We start from the raw sequence: 21,572 nt of genomic DNA on the forward strand, positions 1-21,572 counted from the left end.
TATTTTCTCATTCCTATTCTGTATCAGAATTTATACTTGCAGAAATAACATTAATTCATTTATATCCCACAGTCATAAAAATGTATTTCTATTTGCGCAAGGAATTGCAAATCTTAGTTCCCTCACACCTCAGGATTACGCTGTAATAATAAATCATCTGGTGTTCTGCAGCACTCTACTCCTCCAGCCTCTTTGTGACAATCCAGCCAGGTAATCTTGCTGTCAACCTGGTGGTCTGTGTTGCTTATTATTGCGCCAGTCTGAGGTTGGTGAGCTACTGATGTGGAGTGGGCAACTCCACACAACTCAATGGGAACCTGGTGTTCTAAACAGCTCCAGCCTCCTCACACACACACAAATTAATTTCCTTCACCCCGTTCACACACAGTGGAGTTTATTCTCCGCTTGTTGAATGTTTGTACATCTAAGTTTTTGAATAATCCTTTCTGTTATTTGAACTGCCAGGCATTTACTTAAACTGGGATTATTGATTTGGAACTTGAGTGTTAAAGAATTTAAAACACAACCCAACCTCCTGACATCTTTTAATATTTACACAATTTCTCCTGGATACAAAGTAAGGGCTGGGAGTGAAATCAAGCGCATTTCTGAGGAAACGAAACTGAAACTAATGTCGTAGTTTCGATTTCTCAAATCCAGCTTTCATTGAAATCTGGTATAAAAATGAAACGGGCTGAAAATTGAATTGGTAAAACTCACTGAGCATTAGGACCCAGCAGAATCCTCTAATTTGCTATATATTCCGTGGTTCAGTCACTACGAAGCTACTCCTCCTGAGTCCAGCTTGTGTTTGTCTTTCGGTAATTCCAGGATCTATCCAGGTAATAACTAAGAAATGTACTAGTGATTTCAGGCACTTTCGGTCTTCTACAGTATGTATTTTTAGAAACATTATTTTTCTGTAGATAAAATAATAGCAGAATTACACCAATATATCCATAACCCATCAATGCATTGCGTATGGTATTTTTCTTAATTGGACTTTGATCCATTGAAGTTGCCTGACCCGCGAAGATCTCCAGCTTTTGTTGTTTTCAGTATAGATTCCAGTATCTATAGTAATTTGCTCTTACCCGCATGAAGTTGAAGCTAATGGCTTTTGCTTTCCTGAGTGATACGGTGTAGCACTTACAGCTGTGTTTCTGTTGTGATGACAAAATTACTGTCAAGTCTGCTAGGTTCAAGTGAACAAAGATTTGATATTAAGCACAAGTGTGCAAGGCAGCATAGCCACTCCAGTCTGAAAGCCTCATTCATTTCCACAATATCTAAAGCCCACACTAATTGCACAGTATCTAATCTTTCTTCCCCATTACATAGTTTCACAGCTTCAAGATTCAGTCGTCATCTGACATCCTCTTATTGAGAAATTCTGCTCTGCATGTAGCAAGCATCTTCAACCTGAGATTACCTTATTCAATGTCAGAACTCACAGGACACCAGGTTGTAGTGTTGTTCAAGGATGAAGAAGGAGCAGCGCTGCGAAAGCTTGTGGTTTCAAATAAACCTGTTGGACTATAAACCTGGGGTCCTGTGACTTGTCACTTTGTCCACCCGAGTCCAACATGAGCACCTCCACCTCATTTAATACAACTGGTTTTTCCTTTACGGTCCCATACACTCCCTCCTCTCTGTTCAGCCCAATCTGATACAGAGGGCACATTGCCCAAGATCCTCCAGCCACTGTTAGCTCCAGTGATCTGATTTGAGATTGATGGATTTTAGATTTCATGCAAATTTGTTCTTAACTTCTGGCCAGACTAAGGTTCTCATGATGTCATTTAAGCCTGAAGCCGTTCGTCTTTCAAACTGCACATGCTGAAATGGTAAGGCTATTAGATTAAATTAGATTAGATTAGATTCCCTACAGTGTGGAAACAGGCCCTTCGGGCCAACAAGTCCACACCGACCCTCTGAAGAGTAACCTACCTAGTTCCATTTTCCTCTAACTAACGCACTTAACACTACACAAGCTTTTCCACCTGTGCCCATAGAGATGGGAAACTGATACAGATTACAGCAGCTAAGGAGAATATGACTTTATCCAAGGCTAGTTTAAATAATCTTTACTTCAATGACAAGTTTTGATTTCCTAAAGCAATCCCAGTTTGTCTTTAAATGCAAAGAGGTTGATTTCTAAAACTTCCTTTGCAACCTTTGAAAAACAGGCAGCTGAATGACAATGGCCAGTAGAGCTTTGGACACACCTGATGTGGGGTCAGCCAGTGGGAAAGGCCTATGAGGAGTATTCCATGTTGCCTGCTGATACGTCTGTCTGAACTGATCAACCATACACCGCTTTTCTCAGTGCCTACGGATGTGTACTGGAGGCATGTGACTAGCAGCCTTGGAACTCATGTAGGAACAAAGGATTCCAATATCCAAGTCTCGGCTGTCCTGCCTAATATCTACATTTAATCTTTAAAAGTCCAAACCAAGACAAATGTGAATCTTGCAACGCTTTACCAGCAATAGGAGAGAAAAACAGTGGAACAGAAATAGACAGCAGAGACAAGAAAAGTAAGCGAAGTCAATCCGCAAAACAAACTGTGAAATACATCAGCACTGACCATAAAGGAGGCACGGCCAGTGCCTTGAAAGTCCCAAGCCTAGACTCGAATAAGGTGGAGGTGGGACAAGGTACCACCCAAGTCATCTTTATACAAGGAGAATTTGCCCCTTTTGTATCATCAACTCCATGGGAAGAAACAATCATTTTTCATAGATGCATTGTGTTTTTAAGCACTCCCTGCAAAAAGGATTCCTGACTTGCCATCAAACAATTGGATAAACATCACAGAGCTAGTGAAAGAGCTAACCAGAACCTGTTTAAAGATTTCTCTCATAAAAGTTCACCTAGAAAGTGTCATCTCGAAAGTCTTGGTATAGTGACAGTTGCAGTTCGACAAAGACTGTGAAGCTGTTGTTGGACGATGACTTGGTGGGGTACTATCCCTGAATCCCATAAACATCATCCTGGTGGTTTCGCAATGACCTGAATCTGAACTGGACCTGCCATTAAATACAACGTCTTCACGAAAAGGCCAGAGACTGGGCATTCTGAGGCACGGAATACACATCCTGGCTCCCCACAGCCTGATCCCCCACCTGCAAGGCACATGTCAAGAGAATGATGGAGTGTGTTCTACTTTCCTGGATGAGTGCAGATCCAACAATGCTGAAGAAGCTCAACACCATCCAGAGCAGAGAAGCCCACTTGCAAATGAATCATGTCGTCACTCTATCTACCACTGATGCACAGATTCAGCAATGTATCAACGGCAAGACCCAATTCATCAACTCACCAAGGCTACTTTAACAGTTCCATGCAAACACACAACCTCCAAACCTAGAAAGGCAAGAGCAGCAGATACATAGGAACACCATCACCTGCATGTTCCCTTACAACCCACACACCATCCTGACTTGGAACTTTATTGCTGTTCCTTCTTGAGTCAGAATTCTGGAATTCCATTCCTCACAGCAGTATAGATGTACCTTCAGGGTTGATTAGCTCAGATGGTTGGTTGACTAGTTTGTGACTCAGTGCGATGCCAACAGCACCGATCAGTGGCTTTGGTCACCATGGAGGTCTCTCTCTCTCAACCTCTTACCATCTTCACCTGAGGCATGGGGACTTTACTATAAACGTCCCTATTATTACAGTGATTCAATAATCTTACCACCACCTTCTCAAGGGTGTTTAGGAAAGTGTAATAAATACGAGCCCGGCCAGCCAGTCTCACATTCTGTGAAAGAATTTTTCAAAAGTACTGATTTTTGTGAGAGTTGCTGCAACAAACTGTTTGCTCTTTCCCACACTGAAACATTTATTAGTTGCACAGCACTTTGGGATGCCTGGTGTCTATAAATGTATTGTATAAAGGTAAAAGGCTTCCTTTCGAGATAATTGAACCAACCTCTTGAATTCATGGTAATGTGTTGAAGAAAGAACAGTCACAAAAAAAACTGAGTAGCATTTATGTGTGTCTGGGGTGATTGTGTGCGACACTGGTGAGGGAAGATGTGATGTCTATGTTATTTACTTCTGTAATAAAGACTTCAGGATCAAGAATTTAACAAGAAACCTTTATTCAGTTTGTAGAGCGAATATCTGGAGACAATCATGCCACACACCATCCTGACTTGGAACTTTATTGCTGCTCCTTCTTGATTCAAAATTCTGGGATTCCCTTCCTCACAGCAGTATAGATGTACCTTCAGGGTTGGTTAGCTCAGATGGTTGGATAACTAGTTTGTGACTTGCTTCCTCCTCTCTGAGATCCGGACCAAATCATCCCCAGACACTCAAATTATACACATTCCATTGGTATGGACCTGTGGCACGAGCATCAGGAACCTGTTTGTGTTCTCTACTGCCCCTCACCATAAGCCATATAAGCATCAGTCTCTTCTCTTCAATTTGATCTTGACGATCTAATCTACTTAATGCTGAGGCACTCTTCCAAATCTTATTTCAAAACATCTGATCAATATTTTCATTTGTGTCCTGAGCAACATGATCCATATTCTTCCCTTGCTCTGGGAGTCAGTGGCTATAGTGATGGTCTGGCATAATAGGCTTATTTATATTCCTTTATACCTAATCCTTCAACTTGCATGACCATAAGAGCTAATCCTGTTCCCTGGGCTGTAAGTCCTCCTGCGACAAGACCACCCAAGGAGGCATCTCCCAATTATAATTCTCCTCAAGAAGTCAATTATGGCTACCTTCCCCCATGGGTATCTATTACCAGCAAGTGGACAAATTACTACATTGTTAATTAGCATGGTTTCAATTCTGCACAATGCCCACACATTGCTCTTAACAACATTGTGACTACAATCCTGGCTTCGAAGCAAATGGTGGTAAATTAGTCCATCCCCAGTATTAGTTATGACAGTCCAGTGAAGGAACTTCCTTCTTCCTGCTGCAAAACCTCCATCTTCTCAGTCCCCTATTATTGCTGTATATGAGATTAATTGCCACATCCCTGTGAGTATCCATTGTGGTTTTTAGGAACAGAAGAGGCAGGTCAAAGTCTGGAGTGCACCAGTAATTTCAGTAACTTGATAACTTTCAGTGATAGTCTGTTCCCTATCCTGGGTTAGATGCATTGGTGAGGTTGCATTCCTGGTGATGTGGAGTGTTGGAGGCTCCCAAGGTGTACCTGTCTAGGTGGTGGTTGCAGTGATGATTTTCCAGGTTGTCATCACCCTGGAGTTCTATCTGAAACAAAATAGTCAAGAGCACAATTGGTTTCTCTCCTGTTGACAAACTGGATTCAATGCTTACACCTTCCTTTTCCTCCCATATCTAGACACCAAGTCAGGGCACAAGTCAGGAGTGTGGTGGAATACTCCCTGTATGCCCATATAAGTGAAGCTTGAACAACACTCCAGATACTTGACACCATCTAGGACAAAGCAGACCCATTGTTACCTAACCACTGTACATGCCTTTTCCTAATCCTCCCCACTCTGTCAGTTTTCAGGGTACTGCCCTCCCCTCAATCTGGCATTTCTACCTATGAGGTGAAGTTGAGATTAAAATTCCTGAAATGATTAAAGAATCCTAATAGTTTCCTGATGTCCCTTATGTTCATGGATCAGAACAAGTTAGGGGATCACAGCATGTAATTTGTCTAATGCAGATCAATGCACTTGGCAAATGGTGCATCTCAGATACTGAACCTTCAATTTCAGAGTAGTGCTTCGTAATGCCCACCCTTAGTCTTAGTCTTAGAAAGGAGATTGCCCTGCATGGGTAGACAATGTTTTCAGAGGTACAGAGATTCACTGGTGTTACAACCTGATTCATTGCTTGATTAATTATAATACTCTACCATGGAATGCCGTGGAACATGAGTCCTTGTGCAATATTTTCCCTCTATGGTGAAGGCAGTTTAATTGTGATTCAATGGCTGAAGGAATGGTACAGAAGACACTTGTAATGTTCTAATACCCTATGGCCAAAGCTTAGCACATTAACAATCGTGCCTGGGCTCACCAGAATGGGATGTATCTGTGGGATTACTTTATTCAAAGCTGTATCCATTAGACCATAACATATAGGAGCAGAATTAGGCCATTTGGCTTATCAAATCTACTCCACCTTTCACCCACAGCTGTTACATTTCCCAACCCCTTTCTTCTGCCTTCTCCTCATAACTCTAGATTCCCTTTCTAATCAAGAGCCTATCTATCTCTGTCTTGAATGCACTCAATTACTTGACCTCCACAGCCCTTTGTGGCACTGAGTTCCTCAGATTAATGACCCTCTTACTGAAGAAATTCCTTCTCATTTCATTGCTAAAAGATTGTCCCTTCAGTTTCCATCAGATACCCCCATCCTTCTAAACTCCATCGAATACAGACCCAGAGTCCTTAACTACTCTTCAAATAACAAGCTCTTCATTCCCAGAATCATTTTTGTGAACCTCCTCTGGACCTTCTCCAATGCCAGCACATCCTTCCATAGAAGCAAAGCTGCTAAGAATATTCCAAATGTGATCTGACCAGAGCTTTATACAGCCTCAGGAGAAAGTGAGGACTGCAGATGCTGGAGATCAGAGCTGAAAAATGTGTTGCTGGAAAAGCGCAGCAGGTCAGGCAGGTTGGGACTGAGATAAGGTGGGGGGGAGGGGAAATGAGGAAGCTGGAGAAATCTACATTCATCTCTTGTGGTTGGAGAGTTCCTAGGCAGAAGATGAGGCGCTCTTCCTCCAGGCGTCCTGTTGTCAAGGTCTGGCGATGGAGGAGGAGAAAGTGAGGACTGCAGATGCTGGAGATCAGAGCTGAAAATGTGTTGCTGGAAAAGCGCAGCAGGTCAGGCAGCATCCAAGGTACAGGAGAATCGATGTTTCGGGCATGATTCCTGAAGAAGGGCTTATGCCCGAAACGTCGATTCTCCTGTTCCTTGGATGCTGCCTGACCTGCTGCGCTTTTCCAGCAACACATTTACAGCTCTGGCGATGGAGGAGGCCAAGGACCTGCATGTCCTTGGTGGAGTGGGAGGGGGAGTTAAAGTGTTCAGCCACGGGGCGGTTGGGTTGGTTGGTGCGGGTGTCCCAAGGATGTTTTCGGAAACGTTCCGCAAGTAAGTGGCCTGTCTCCCAATGTAGAGGAGGCCACATCAGGTGCAGCGGATGCAGTAAATGATGTGTGTGGAGGTGCAGGTGAATTTGTGATGGATATGGAAGGATCCCTTGGGGCCTTGGAGGGAAGCGAGGGGGGAGGTATGGGCGCAAGCTTTGCATTTCTTGCGGTTGCAGGGGAAGGTGCCGGGAGTAGAGGTTGGGTTGGTGGGGGGTGTGAACCTGACGAGGGAGTCGCGGAGGGAGTGGTCTTTCCAGAACGCTGATGGGGAGGGGAGGAAAACATATCCTTGGTGGTGGGGTCTGTTTGGAGGTGGCGGAAATGACGAAGGATGATACAATGTATCTGGAGATTGGTGGGGTGGTAGGTGAGGACCAGTGGGGTTCTGTCCTGGTGGCGATTGGAGGTGCGGGGTTCAAGGGCGGAGGAGTGGGAAGTGGAGGAGATGCGGTGGAGAGCATCGTCAACCACGTCTGAGGGGAAATTGCGTTCTTTGAAGAAGGAGGCCATCTGGGTTGTTCGGTATTGGAATTGGCCCTCCTGGGAGCAGATGCAGCGGAGGCGAAGGAATTGGGAATATGGGATGGTGTTTTTACAGGGGGCCACCCTCCCCTCTGACCTATCACCTCCATCCCCACCCCCATTCATCTATTGTACTCTTTGTTACCTTCTCCCCAGGCCCACTACCGCCCCCCCCGCCCGATTTATCTCTCTATCCTGGAGGCTCCCTGCCTCTATTCCTGATGAAGGGCTTTTGTTTGAAACGATTGTTCCACATATCCAACGAAGAGGCAGGCATAGCTGGGGCCCATGCGGGTGCCCATGGCTACTCCTTTGGTTTGGAGGAAGTCGGAGAATTGGAAAGAGAAGTTGTTCAGAGTGAGGACCAGTTCAGTCAGTCGAAGGAGGGTGTCAGTGAAAGGGTACTGGTTGGGTCGGCGGGAAAGGAGTAGCCATGGGCACCCGCATGGGCCCCAGCTATGCCTGCCTCTTCGTTGGATATGTGGAACAATCGTTTCAAACAAAAGCCCTTCATCAGGAATAGAGGCAGGGAGCCTCCAGGATAGAGAGATAAATCGGGCGGGGGGGGCGGTAGTGGGCCTGGGGAGAAGGTAACAAAGAGTACAATAGGTGAATGGGGGTGGGGATGGAGGTGATAGGTCAGAGGGGAGGGTGGAGTGGATAGGTGGGAAGGGAGACTGGCAGGTAGGACAGGTCATTTCCCATACCCCTGGTCCTAAGAATTATATCTTATGCCTTTTTGAAAACATTCTAGATTTAAGCCTCAACCACGATCTGTGGCAGAATTCCGTAGGCTCACCATTCTCCAGGTGAAGACACTTCTCCTCATCTCAGTTTAAGTGATCTATCTCATATCCTTAGTCTGAAATCATCTATCCCATATCCTTAGACTGTGACCCATTATTCTGGACTCCCTGTTATTAGGAACATCCTTCCTGCATTTACCCTGTCTAGATTTCTGTGAGAACCACCATCACGTCCATCTAATTCTTCCAAATGCTTGTGAATTTAGACCTACTCAATCCAATCTTTCATCATACATTATACCCATCCCAGGAACCAGTCTGATAAATGTTGTTGCTCTCCCTCCATAACCAGAACATCTTCCTCAGATAAGGAGACCAAAACTACATGCAAGACTCCAGGTATGGTCTGACCAATGCTCAGTACAATTGCAACAAGAAATCCTTGCCCCTATACTGGTATTTCTCTCACTGTGAAGGCCAACATACCATTCGCCTCCTTCACTATCTGTTGCATCTGTATGCTTACTTTCAGTGACTGGTTTACAAGCGCATCCAGGTTTTATTGCTTCTTTCACTTTCCCAATCTGTCGCTGTTCCTGTTTATGCTACCAGAGTGGATAACCTCACATTTATCCACTTCATTGACATTGCATTTGCACTCCTCCACAAATTGTCTAAATCACACTGAAACATTTCTGCATGCTTCTCACAATTTACCTTACAACATAAGTTGTAATCTGCAAACTTGGAGATATTGCATTTAATTCTCTCATCTAAACATTAAAATATCTTGCGGATAGATGGGCCCCAATCACTGATCCCTGCGGTACCCCGCTAGTCGCTACTAATCAGAAAAAGATCGGTTTATTCCTATTCTTTGTTTTCTGTCTGCTAACTAATTCTCTATCCATGCCAGCACAACCAGTCCCATGTGCTTTCACTTTACATGCTCATATTTCATGTGGAACCTTATTGAAAGCCTTCTAAAAAGTCCAGTAAGCTGGCAGCCATTGGCTCCCTCTTATCTACAAGTTACTTAAGATAACTGTTGGAAAATTCTGAAAACCATTTGAACCAACTCCACATTTTATTATACATTTGTGACCAATAAAGTAGGATGGCAGAGTCAGGATTTTGTTTGTAGCCTTTCTAATTGAGATTACATCTTGTGTTAAACTTTGCAGGAAAATCGTTGTGCTCCAGCTGTTACTAGAACCTGCATTTCTTTCATTATTCACCCTCGAAAATCAAGGAAATATGCTTCATCTGATTTACAGCGCATTGATCTTGTCTGCTTCTTTCAACAGAGGTAAGCAGTAGATTTATGTGAACATACTGACAGATTTTTAATAGTTCCACTGTTATGCCTGACTATCCCACAATCGTATTGAATTATACACTTTTCAAAAAGAAAAATAACTCATTGTTCGGAAACAAGTGAGCAATAATGCCCTTCAGTTATTTGAGAATAGATTGAACAAAGAAGCTTGTAAATTCTGAGGAGATAACTTAAACTTTGGATTTCAGAGTGCTAAAGAAGGAAGTAAATATGGCACTAGTTTCTTGCTTTGATTCCAGGCATTCCACATCATCGACATGATGAGGAGAGAACTATACATCAGTTGCACATTTGGAACAGAGTGGAGTAAGGGTGGAATTTCTTTGGTAATTACATCAAAGATCCAAGTTAGAGAAAGAGAAGTCCAATGGATCAGTCCGTGACAACGCTAACAGGATAATGGATTGAGTCATAGAGTCATATAGCACAGTAACAGACCCTTCCATCCAACTCATTCAAGTTGAGCAGGGATGCCAAACTTTGCTAGTCCCATTTGCCTGCATTTGGTCCATATCTCTGTAAATCTTTCCTATTCATGTACCTATCCAAATGTCTTTTAAATGTTGCAATTTTATCTGCCTTCAACACTTCCTCTGTCAGCTCATTCCATATGTCCTCCACCCTTTTTGTGTGGAAAGGTTAGCCCTCAGGTCCCTTTTAAATCTTGCCCCTCTCACCTTCAACCTCTGGCCTTTTATTTTTAGACACTCCTTTCCTGGGAAAAAGACATTTTGTCCATGCCCCTCATGTTTTTATAAACCTCTATAAGGTCATTCCTCAACCTCCTACACTCAAGGGGAGAAAACCACCAGCCAATCCAGCCTTTCCTTATGACTCAAACTTTCCAGCCCTGGCAATACCCTTATAAATTTTTTCTGCACCCTTTCAAGTTTAACAACAACCTTCCCACTGCAGGGCAATCAGAATTGAATGCAGTATTTCAAAATTGGTCTCACCAATGTCTTGTACAGCCTCATCATAGCATTCCAACTTCAATGAAAGCAAGTGTACCAAACCACCTTCACCACTATCCTGTCCAAATGTGATTGTGATGGAAAGGAGAATTCTCAGTCATCAGAAAGTGGGGAGAAAGAAACACTCTTGACTGTCAAGAAAGAATTGTTAAAGCTGAATTGCCATTGAAAAAAATTCATTTGGAATTTCTACCAATTGACTCAGATGTTATGAGAACAGAAAGTTCAGGATTTATCAGCGTGATCAACTTGGAACAGCATATTGTTTATGAGGGGTAGGCAGCAGACAGGAATAATTGACAAGACACAATTAGCTGGGATTTGGAAAGCAAAGAATGAAATGCACTATCAAAGTTTTCTCATGCTACTTTGAAAAGCATAGAATTAGAACACAGTTGCTTCATCGATACAGTTATAAAGTGCAGAGGAAATCACAGATCATTCCTTTTGGGATTTACAATGATTCAATACATAAGAGATGATACAATAATATAATTTAAAGTGTATTTTATTTGGATTAATTGTGAGATTATACAAAGTTTATAGTGGAGACTCCTCCATCTTGCCAATGGTCAGACAGTCATTATTCCACTGTTGATCAGAATTGCACATGCGGACCCTGCAGAACCCTGATCATTGCAGATTCCAAAGGAACTGCTCAGGAAGTTAAACTTTTCATTGGACAGTTCCTCTCTGCTGAGAACCTCTCAAATTTATCAATTTGAACCAAATAATTTAGGGTATTCAAATGGAGTTATGTAAATAATTACTCAGAAAAAGTTAGACTATTCTCATTTAGCCTAGTCTCATTCCTGAGTAGACATTCAATGGACCCATTAATTAGCTCGCCAACCCCTAACTATCCCCCTACACAATAACGCTCAGACTCTGCCATCACCCTCTCTCGCCAGAATCTGCCAGCCCTGCCATACTCGGGGCCTGCTCAGCCCTTCTCCCACTCTGGACCAGCTGCTGCCCTTTCCTTGCTCCAGACGTACAACTTCATCACCCTTCCCCCTCTGTAGACCCACTGATAGCTCCTACCCAACTCTGGATAGGATATGCCCGTGCTGCTACCTACTGCCCCACCCACCACTTATGACTAGACTCTCTACCACTAGACCTGACCATTTCTGCAATCAAATAATTGCCCTCTGCAGCCCTTCACTGGAGCAAATCACCTCTACCTACCTTAAGCGCTGCATTATTTACTTGGCGTTTACCCATTTTGAATCCTATGCCATACCTGCTTGGCAAACCAACCACCAGCACCCCACTCCTTATTCATCTGGTGCCTTAACCCTCATTACACCTTATCCCACTGACAACCAAACTACTTGGTCACCCTACCCACTACCCATATGACATCCTAAGCTCACACTTACCTGAAGTACTTAACAGGTAAGCAGCTGTCAGTGGCTATCTTTGATTCTCGACTATCAAATTTCAGAGCGTGTCAGCTACTGTCTGTGAAAAGTGGCCATGGTTTGCCTTTTTTCATCAGTTCTGCACTACAAGAGAACACCTTAAAAAAAAATCTAGCCTGATTTCCTGCATGTCTCACGTATTTCTATAAATATCTGTACATTTACAATGTAATTCATTGGTTGCAAAATGCTTTGTGTCATTCTGAAGATATGATGAGATGCTGTATAAATGTACAGTTGTATTCTCTGACTATGATATGATACTGTGTATGTGTATCAAAATTTTTTTTAAAGATGAAAAGAAAATATTCTCATACTGTTATTAATTATATCTCTTACAGTTTCAAGCTCATCATCAGATGAGACAGGTAATCCTGATTAAACACATCGGAGACAGTGTATTGCTTTAAAATGCAATTTATTCATTTTTATCATCATGTTTTACAAAAGTGTCAGAATGGAGAGACATCCCTTTCACTCTGTATATTCATCTGGATTTTCCAATGGCATGACAGTCACATTTCCAGTATAGTTGGAGTTGTGCATCAGGCCTCTGTAGAATCCCCATAGTAGCAAACTCTAAAAGACTAGCATAGAAAATTGAATTTTCCAACACACAACTCCTTGATGCTTAGAACCTTGTAAAAGTGTCTATTGAAGTCAGAAATCAAGTCTGATTAAGTTGAGTAAATAATTACTTAGAAATGTTAGACTATTAAATACCTAGTCTAATTCTTATGTCAGTATTCAGCTGACTCCATAATTACCTAATACTCCCCATTATACTTCCTATGGACCCATAAATTCTGAACTGACATTACCCTCTCACCCCCAAACATCAGACACCCTCACTCCACCAGCTCACCCCTTAACCCCAATATGGACCTGCTTTGCCTTCCCTAGCATCTAAATGCCTATTACCTGGACTGTACCTTCTTGCTGCTGCTTCCTCTGATCCATGGACTACTGTGCACCTTCCCTGACCCACCACCCACTGTTCCCCTGCTTTGGACATGATCTGCCTGTACACTACCCTCTCCTGCCCTGCTGTTAGACCTGATTGCTTCCTGGACCAGATACCCCTCACTGGAGCAGGCAACTCTCAACCCTAATCTGAACACTTGATCACTCTCAGTCTACACCCACTTGCCATCCTACCTTCCTGACATCTTCCACACATACATACTTGGTACTGTATCTACTGGTACACTGGCTACCTGGCACCGTACCCACTATCCATCTGACATCCTAACCATGTATTTAAGTACTTAACATTCAACAGGGGTTGACAAGGGGTCTCTCTGTGATTTTGCACCTTTTAAATTACAGAACATAACAGTGGTATCCTGTCAGAAACGCCCAGTTTTTTTCTTTTGTTATTTCCACTCCGTGGAAACTCTGGTCCATTAAACTGAAAGTTACACAAATACTGTTGCAATTACAAAGTAATCCACTGTTTGCAAAATACTTCGGGTCATTCTGAAGATGAAGTGGGCGGCACGGTGGCACAGTGGTTAGCACTGCTGCCTCACAGCGCCAGAGACCCGGGTTCAATTCCCGCCTCAGGCGACCGACTGTGTGGAGGTTGCACATTCTCCCCGTGTCTGCGTGGGTTTCCTCTGGGTGCTCCGGTTTCCTCCCACACTCCAAAAATGTGCAGGTTAGGTGAATTGGCCACGCTAAATTACCTGTAGTGTTAGGTGCAGGGGTAAATGTAGGGGAATGGATCTGGGTGGGTGCGCTTCGGCTGGTCGGTGTGGACTTGTTGGGCCGAAGGGCCTGTTTCCACACTGTAAGTGATCTAATCTAAAAAAAAATGTAATAAGATGCTATATAAATGCAAGAAGGCATTTTCGGACTCAATATAGCAAAATATGAAATCAGACTGGGTGAGTGAAATAAAGCTATTTAAAAAACACAAAATGTTCTCATCCTGTTATTAATTACATCCTTTTTCAGGTACTAGCTCATCATCAAGTGAGTCATGCAATCCTGATTTTTTTTCCCCCCACCTATCCCCATCCTATTGGTCAGATACATTTACTACTTTACTGTCTGTGGCTGTGGGGCCCAGTGTAGTCCAGAAAGCTAACGTTATTATTTATATTGTGGAGAGGGACATCTTGCTTTTCCTTAAACAATCTGTCTTTTCCATGTGTAATGGAGAGTAAGCAGGGCTGAGGATGTGGAGTACTTTCTCACTTTTTTCCCAGCATTGTCTACTGCACTGGGATAGTGCCATTTGGATATTCCAGTTATGTTTATTCTCATGGTTCAGATAGAAAATGACCCATTGCAGCATTTTTCTTCAAATCACGTCTGCTCAGCCACCAACATCCACCAATCCAGAAAGTATGTTTTGCTAAAAACAGGAAATGCTGGAAAAGCTTTCAGCATTTTCTGTTTTTAGCAAAACATTCTTTATAGATTTGTGGATGCTGGTGGCTGAGTAGACATGATTTGAAGAAAAATGCTGCAATGGGTCATTTTCTTTCAGCATTTCTGGCATCATCTGGCAAGTGAGAAACAGAGGTGCTAGTTCAGTTTGAGTGACTCGTTTTCATGAAGTTAGTAAACTTACTTTAACACTGCCCCCAGCTGTATGAGAACTCGATAGGGGTAGCCTGGCACTTGGTAAACAAAGTACCTTAATCCTGCATTGAATATACTCTATGGGGCTCTGTCTGCAATCCTGAACACCACCTCCCAAACTCCCCATCACCTCACCTCATCAATGAAAGCTCCCCAAGTGGAGAAGACCATACTGTTATTATCCAGCATTGAGTCTCAAACAAGTTCAAAGTTATTCTTTTTCTGTCCAATCAGGTTGAAGTTAGGGAAAACTGAGTTCCTTGCTTTGGAACAGGTGACTATTTAATGGACATTGCAACTCTGTGGAAGCAGTGCCATATATCTGGGTTTTGAGCTTGTAGTTTTGAATGTTAATATACCCCTGACATTCTTAGCCCTCACACTGAGAAGAATATGTCTGTGCAATGCACAAACTGATAAAGTGATGTTTGGTATTTAACTTGACTGTTTTACTTCATTACTGATATCAAATTATAGCATTTCTCACTTTCTAAAGCTTTTGTAATGTTTGTTTTTTCTCCATGTAATTACAGATTGGTCAACGGCTGCCTGGATTGCAGGAGGAGCGGGTAAAGAACAACCTGCTTTCATACTCTCCCTTAACAGCTTCTCAGAATATCCAAAGATGCTTCCGAAATAGTTGAATATATATCTACACACTGCTGTTATGTGGGGAACCAATCTGGGCATGGGAAGATTCCACAAGAGTAGATAATGTTGTTTTCAGTGATGTTTCTTGAACATTTGCCCAGAAAAGCATGCTGTTCTTCATTTAATGCCAACAAATGGTGGGCACCTTGATTTCTGTCTCCTCTGCAGTTCAAGGCAGCAGCTCACCATCAACTTCTCAAGGGCAACTAGGGACAGACAATAAAGACACCCTCATCTCATGAGCAAATTTTAAAAATCGCACCACTGACAACTCAGCACACCTTCAGCATAACACTAAATTGTCAAGCTAAACTGAGACTGCGAGTGGAGAAACTTTGATGTTGGCATACTCAAAATCATGAAGGAGACAGAGCAAGTCGACAAGATAATTAGTCAATAAGTCTCTCAAAACACGTAGAGGGTAGTTAAAGCAAAACAACTGAGCTAATAACTGGGAATCATTGATAGAACATAATTGGAAAAGATCACAGAGATGAGGAGAGATGGTGTTACATTTGTAACATTTGAATCTGGAACATGGAACCTGAAAAAGTGTGGAAGTTGACTCCAGATATATTGTTAGAAGTGAGATGAATAGGTTCTTACAGGCTATGGGCATTATATGGGAATGAGGGACCAAATGTGACAGTTCTTTCAAAGTGATAGCATGATGGCTTGAAAGCTTTCTGCGTTCTATCTTTATTATGATTCTATTCTGAAATAATCGGTGGGATAGCCTTGTTCGCTGATGGAATTTGAAAATGCAAACATGTGACATGATGTTGAGTCCTTTAAAAGCTGTTGCTGTTGTGGCCTTATGCTGCTGTTACACAAAGGGCTGTCTTTATTCTTTCTGAATGGCTGCAAAATACATTGAACATGGGAAATCTCTTTGCTGGATTTGTTGAAGCAGTGATGTGTTATCACCTGGCTTGGTTGTTCTATTTTGTAGTTGCTGCATTAGTTGCTGCCCCTGTTGCTGTTGCTGCAGCTGGATTTACTGGTGCTGGAATAGCAGCTGGATCCTTCGGAGCACAGATGATGTCTGCGGCAGCACTCGCTAATGGAGGAGGTGTAGCAGCAGGCGGCATTGTAGCAACTCTCCAGTCTCTTGGTATGATTTCATACTTTTTTTTTTGTTTAATTGAACAGTTATAAAGATTGATGTTAATATAATCACTGGTTCAGCAGCTTGGCTGACCAAGTGGCAAGTAACATTTATGCCACAGAAATGCCAGCCAATGACCATTTCCAAAAAGACACAATCCAAACACCACCCCTTGACATTCAATAGTGTTACTATCACTGAATCCCCCACTATCAATATCCTCAGAGTTACCGTTGACAAGAAACTCAACTGGACTTGCCATGTGAACACAGTGGCTACAAGAGCAGGTCAGAGCAGTAACAAACTCACCTCCTGACTCCCAAAGTCTGTCCACCAAGTCAAGAGTGTGATAGAATACTTGCCTAGATGGGTGCAATTCCAACAAGACTCGAGAACTTATGACACTACACAGGACAAAGCAGCCTACTTGATTGACACAATATCCACAAGCATCCACGCTCTCTGACACCAGAGACACATCGTAGCAACAAGATGCACTGCAGAAATTCGCCAAAGATCCTTAGACAACATCTTCCAAACCCATGACAACTTCCAGTCAGAAGGACAAGGGCAGCAGATATATGGGAACACTACCCCCTGCAAATTCCTCTCCAAACCACTCACCATCCTGATTTGGAAATATGTCACCTTTCCTTCAGTGTTGCTGGGTCAAAATCCTGGAATTCCTTCCCGTAGGGCATTGTGGGTCTACCTAGAGCACTCAATTAACTGGTTCAAGAGAAAAGCTTACCACCACCTTCTCAAGGGCAACTAGGGACAGGCAAAAAATGCTGGCCAGACAGCAGTGCCCACGTTCAACAAGTGTTTTTTTAAAAAAAGCTTTAATTCATCTCTCCAAATGTACATGAAGAAAAGATTTTTGAGTTGAGTCACGGTTCTGTGATTTTTCAAACACAAGGCTATCAGTCTTCATGAGAGCAGAGGGAGATTATACTTGCTGAATGTATTACTGAATGTAGTCCAAATGGGTATCAAAATAATAAAAACCCAATATTTATGTTGGAGTGAAACTCATCAATGAAGCAATTAGAAAAAGATGTCCTCTATCATTTATATTTTGAAAGAACTTCTAGAACTGTGTATTGTAAAATGACAAATGAACAGTTTTGCACCCACTTACTTGTTCTTTTTGAATCGGTGGAGAACCAATTTATATCAACTGTTCAACAGCTTTTACACGATCAGGATCGGAGACCTGGAATATAATGCTTCCCTGTGCAGAATGGTTCACAGCACAGCATGATCAGTGTGGGGAGGGAGGCAGTGATATTGATATATGTTAAACATGGTAAAGATTAATGTAATGATCTTTTGTTAACCCATACAGGAGCTGCTGGAATCTCTACTGCTGGTGCTGCTGTCATAGGAAGTGTCGGTGGCTTGGGTGGTTATGTAGCAAAAGCAGTTTTTCAGGGTTCTGAAGATGAGCCCTAAAGCCCATGAGCTGTTTTAAAGTAGATACTTAGAAGGAATTAGTGAGGATTTATCTATTAGATGAAGGACTGAAATAATCATATACTATAAGAAGATAATAAGCAATGAAGTATTTTCTGCTATTTTCTGCTGACTATAAATTAATAACTTTGAAATACTTTTAATTTTAGTATGGATGTTTCTATTCTCTTTCTGCTATTTTGATGCCCTGTTAGCTATTTCTCAATTAGAAGTGGATTAAAAAACCTTCAGATGTTGTCGTTCTGCAGCTGGTCATAGAGTAAATGAAAACATTCAGATTGCTGACTACATTAAATAGAAATGACAAGTGTCTGTGATGCTGAAAGTGTCATGCTGAATGTAATACCAGTGCCACTGCAGTTCACTGCAAGAATGAACTTTGTCTGTCTGGAGTAAGGGTAGGGCTTATGCCCGAAACGTCGATTCTCCTGCTCCTCGGATGCTGCTTGGCCTGCTGTGTTTTTCCAGCACCACATTTTTCGACTCTGGTCTCCAGCATCTGCAGTCCTCACTTTCTCCTAGGGTATTTTAAGGTTATCTTCAAAATGTCACAAGATCCATCTGTCGCAATGTCTCCTCTTATGTATCAAATGAGGTCTGACCATGCTCTTGTAAAGCCATTTGGGATGGTTTGTTACATTAAAGGTGTTATAAAAATACCAGTCATTGATGATCTTTTTGTCATATATCCCCAAACTTCCAATAGCATTTTTGTAACATGTAGGGATATAACTGGACTTTCAAGAGTCTCATATGAAAATAATATTTTTGTTGAGATGCAGGGATATTTGACAAATGAAGCATGCATCTCAAAATGCACATCTCATGGCTGACACACAAGTCTTGGAAACTCAGTTTCTGTGATATGTCAGAATGATTTGAGGTGGTAAAAGTATGCATTGCCTCTACAAAATAAAATCTGAGATGGTGTTACACTTAATATCACAATAATCAAATAGTCTACTTGTGGAGCTAAACATCTATCAAATGATAATTAACATAACACTTGTTTTGGGATTCAATTTTCCCTTTGAACCCAGCATGCTGACCAAGAGCTTGGACCCCACTCTTAAAATTTCTTTCTTTGGCTCTGACGACACCTCAATGAAACTCTGTGCGATGTTTTCCAAAGTTAAAAGATGCTGTATAAGTGCAAGCTGTGGTTACTGCATTCTACTTGACAAACAATTTTAAACCTCATGGCCGCTTCCATTCAGAAATTTTACCATCTGGAGGCATCATTTTTCCAGCATTTTTTCCAGCAGATGCAAGCAACTCATGGCAGCATTTAACTGCAGTAGTTGGGAGTAGAAATATGAATGAGTATTTCACTAAGTGAAACAATGCTTCTTACTACTTTATAGCCTTTTGTTCACTGAGGCCTCAAGTAAATATTTATATCCAGTGTCTTCCAGCTCACTCGTGGTTAGAATTTTTAATGTTATTCTGTAACCAAGAAAATGCCAAATCTTAATCCCAAATACCAGAGTTGACTGTGCTAAACCCATTGAGTATTATAACCCAGCAAGTCCTTTCAGTTTGCTATCTTTATTCTGCACAGTAACGAGTGTGAAGCTGTTCCTATTGAGATCAATTGAAGTTCAAGTTGACAAGCTACTCCGATATACGTCAGGTAATATTTAAGGTATTGCAAGAAATTGGAGGTCATGATTTCACACACAGGTACTGTAAAGTTTACATTTATTTTTAGAAATATTGCTTTTTATAGTATTCACTTAGAATAACAGCAAATGTAAACCTCATGGTCCACACACAGAGAAAGGCCCTTCAGCCCAATGAATGTGAGCCAGCCAAATATTTTCCAGCTCACACCATGTACCATCCACACAATGCACTGCAGAAATTCATTAAGGATCTATAGACAGTACCTTCCTAGCCCAGTCACTGGGCCAAAAGTCTGGAACTCCCCCGCCCCCTGCATCCCCCTTCCCCCACCCCTCCTAAGGCATTGAGGAGCTACCTACACTTAATGGACTGCAGCAGGATCAAGAAGGCAGCTTACCTCCATGTTCTCAAGGCTATCTAAGGAAGTCATACATGCTGGCCCAGACAGCAATGTCCACATTGCACGAATGAATTTTTAAAAATTTGAAATAGCTTGATTTATCTTCATTTCTTTTGAGTGATACACCTCTGTCTTACTGTTAAAACAAAACCTATAACATTGCATGCTTGTGTTTCAGTGAAAGACTTTGCAAAATAAAAGCAACCATGATCTATCAAATCAGATTTCCAGAGTCTGGGATCTGTTTTGTCCAGTAACAACATTTATTGGGATTATACCACAGTGTGGAAGATTCAATGCAGCAGTTTGACTCAAACTCCAACATTAGGTTGAACAGCATGCAGCTTCATCCAAAAGTTTATGACACAAAACATTCACAACTATTTTTCTGGATCATTAAACTGGAGTTGTAGTAGATTTCTCTGAGTTTCCGTTTTATCCAAATTTACCTGAGTTCGGTTACTCCTATTATACATAGATTTGGAAATATTACAGTTGTTTTAATACTCAGGTGGATTTTCTGCCAATTCATGGGTGGAATTTTCACTTCCTTGAGGATGTGGAAAATGGTAAGTCTGGGAAAACATAGTGAATCCAATGGAATCTCCCCTTAAGCTTTGTGACAACTTCAGAATCTCACTTCTGAAAGATGACTGTCATATTTCCATGTACTTCCATCTAGTTAATACCTTCTCACCTTATTTGTACACCACTTCCAATTCTCCTCTCATTCCCTGAGAAACTAGACTCGCAAATTTCTGATGTTGGTCCCAGCAGGTACTTGGTGGCTGCAGCTCAAAGATTGTCCCGTCTATCATCCAACTCTGTCATCGATACCATGTCCGTGCATGCTCAATACCCACCAGCTTTCTCGACTGTCCACATTAGTCAGCATCAGCAAGCCACCAGGCTCAATACATCTTCAAGCTTGCTCTTGGACCAAGTTAAACAATTCAGCACTTTGACTCTACTTTGGAGCTCAAGGTTTGCATGCTTCTGCCAGGTTGCTTTCGGTGCACACCATCATCTCATACATCAATACAGCTGGCATCAATGTTGCACCTGCTGCTAACAGCTTTGGTGGCAAACACACAACATGAGTATATAGCAAGTGGCCATATCTGAAGGTCAAGAGGGATGTGGCCTCAGTGGAGTCAAGGGGCACTACAGATTTTGAGAAAAGTCTCCTACCAAGTTCTATGTTGATGAGAAGTGATGTTGATCCAGAGCAATAAAACACACCAGTAAGAGAGATTCTGAGGTGGCGATGCAGTGGAAATGTCCTTTGGCTCATAATCCAGCAGCCACAGACTAATGCACTGAGGGACATAGGTTCAAGTGCCACCTTTTTAATGTTTAAAAAAGTGGATTCAAAGAGAATGAGGGAGCAATCTGGGTTATTGAAAGGCTAGTTTAAACTAAAAGCTTTGTGAGAGAGAGTCATAGAGTCATACAGCACAGAAGCAGACCCTTTAGTCTGACCAGACCATGTCAAACATTGTCCCAAACTAAACTAGTCTTACCTGCCTGCTTCTGGCTCATACCTCCCAACATTTCTTATTCATATACTTAGCTGAGTGCCTTTTAAATTT

General features: G+C 42.1%; 1 protein-coding gene across 2 annotated transcripts; it reads left to right on the forward strand.

The window, feature by feature from the left end:
* The first annotated feature begins 366 nt into the window (after positions 1–366).
* On the forward strand, positions 367–18,613 carry LOC122563711 (interferon alpha-inducible protein 27-like protein 2A). 2 transcript variants are annotated; one of them, XM_043717827.1, is made up of 6 exons: positions 367–842; positions 9,572–9,696; positions 12,469–12,495; positions 15,253–15,288; positions 16,323–16,484; positions 17,827–18,613. In XM_043717827.1, the coding sequence occupies exons 2-6, from the start codon at positions 9,645–9,647 to the stop codon at positions 17,931–17,933; spliced, it is 384 nt and encodes a 127-aa protein (XP_043573762.1). In that variant the 5' UTR covers positions 367–842; positions 9,572–9,644; the 3' UTR covers positions 17,934–18,613. The 2 variants fall into 2 exon arrangements, with proteins under 2 accessions (XP_043573762.1, XP_043573763.1); XM_043717828.1 differs by lacking the exon at positions 12,469–12,495.
* Positions 18,614–21,572: the final 2,959 nt, after the last annotated feature.

This window comes from Chiloscyllium plagiosum, chromosome 27 (assembly GCF_004010195.1).
Source record: "Chiloscyllium plagiosum isolate BGI_BamShark_2017 chromosome 27, ASM401019v2, whole genome shotgun sequence".
Lineage (NCBI taxonomy): Eukaryota > Metazoa > Chordata > Chondrichthyes > Orectolobiformes > Hemiscylliidae > Chiloscyllium > Chiloscyllium plagiosum.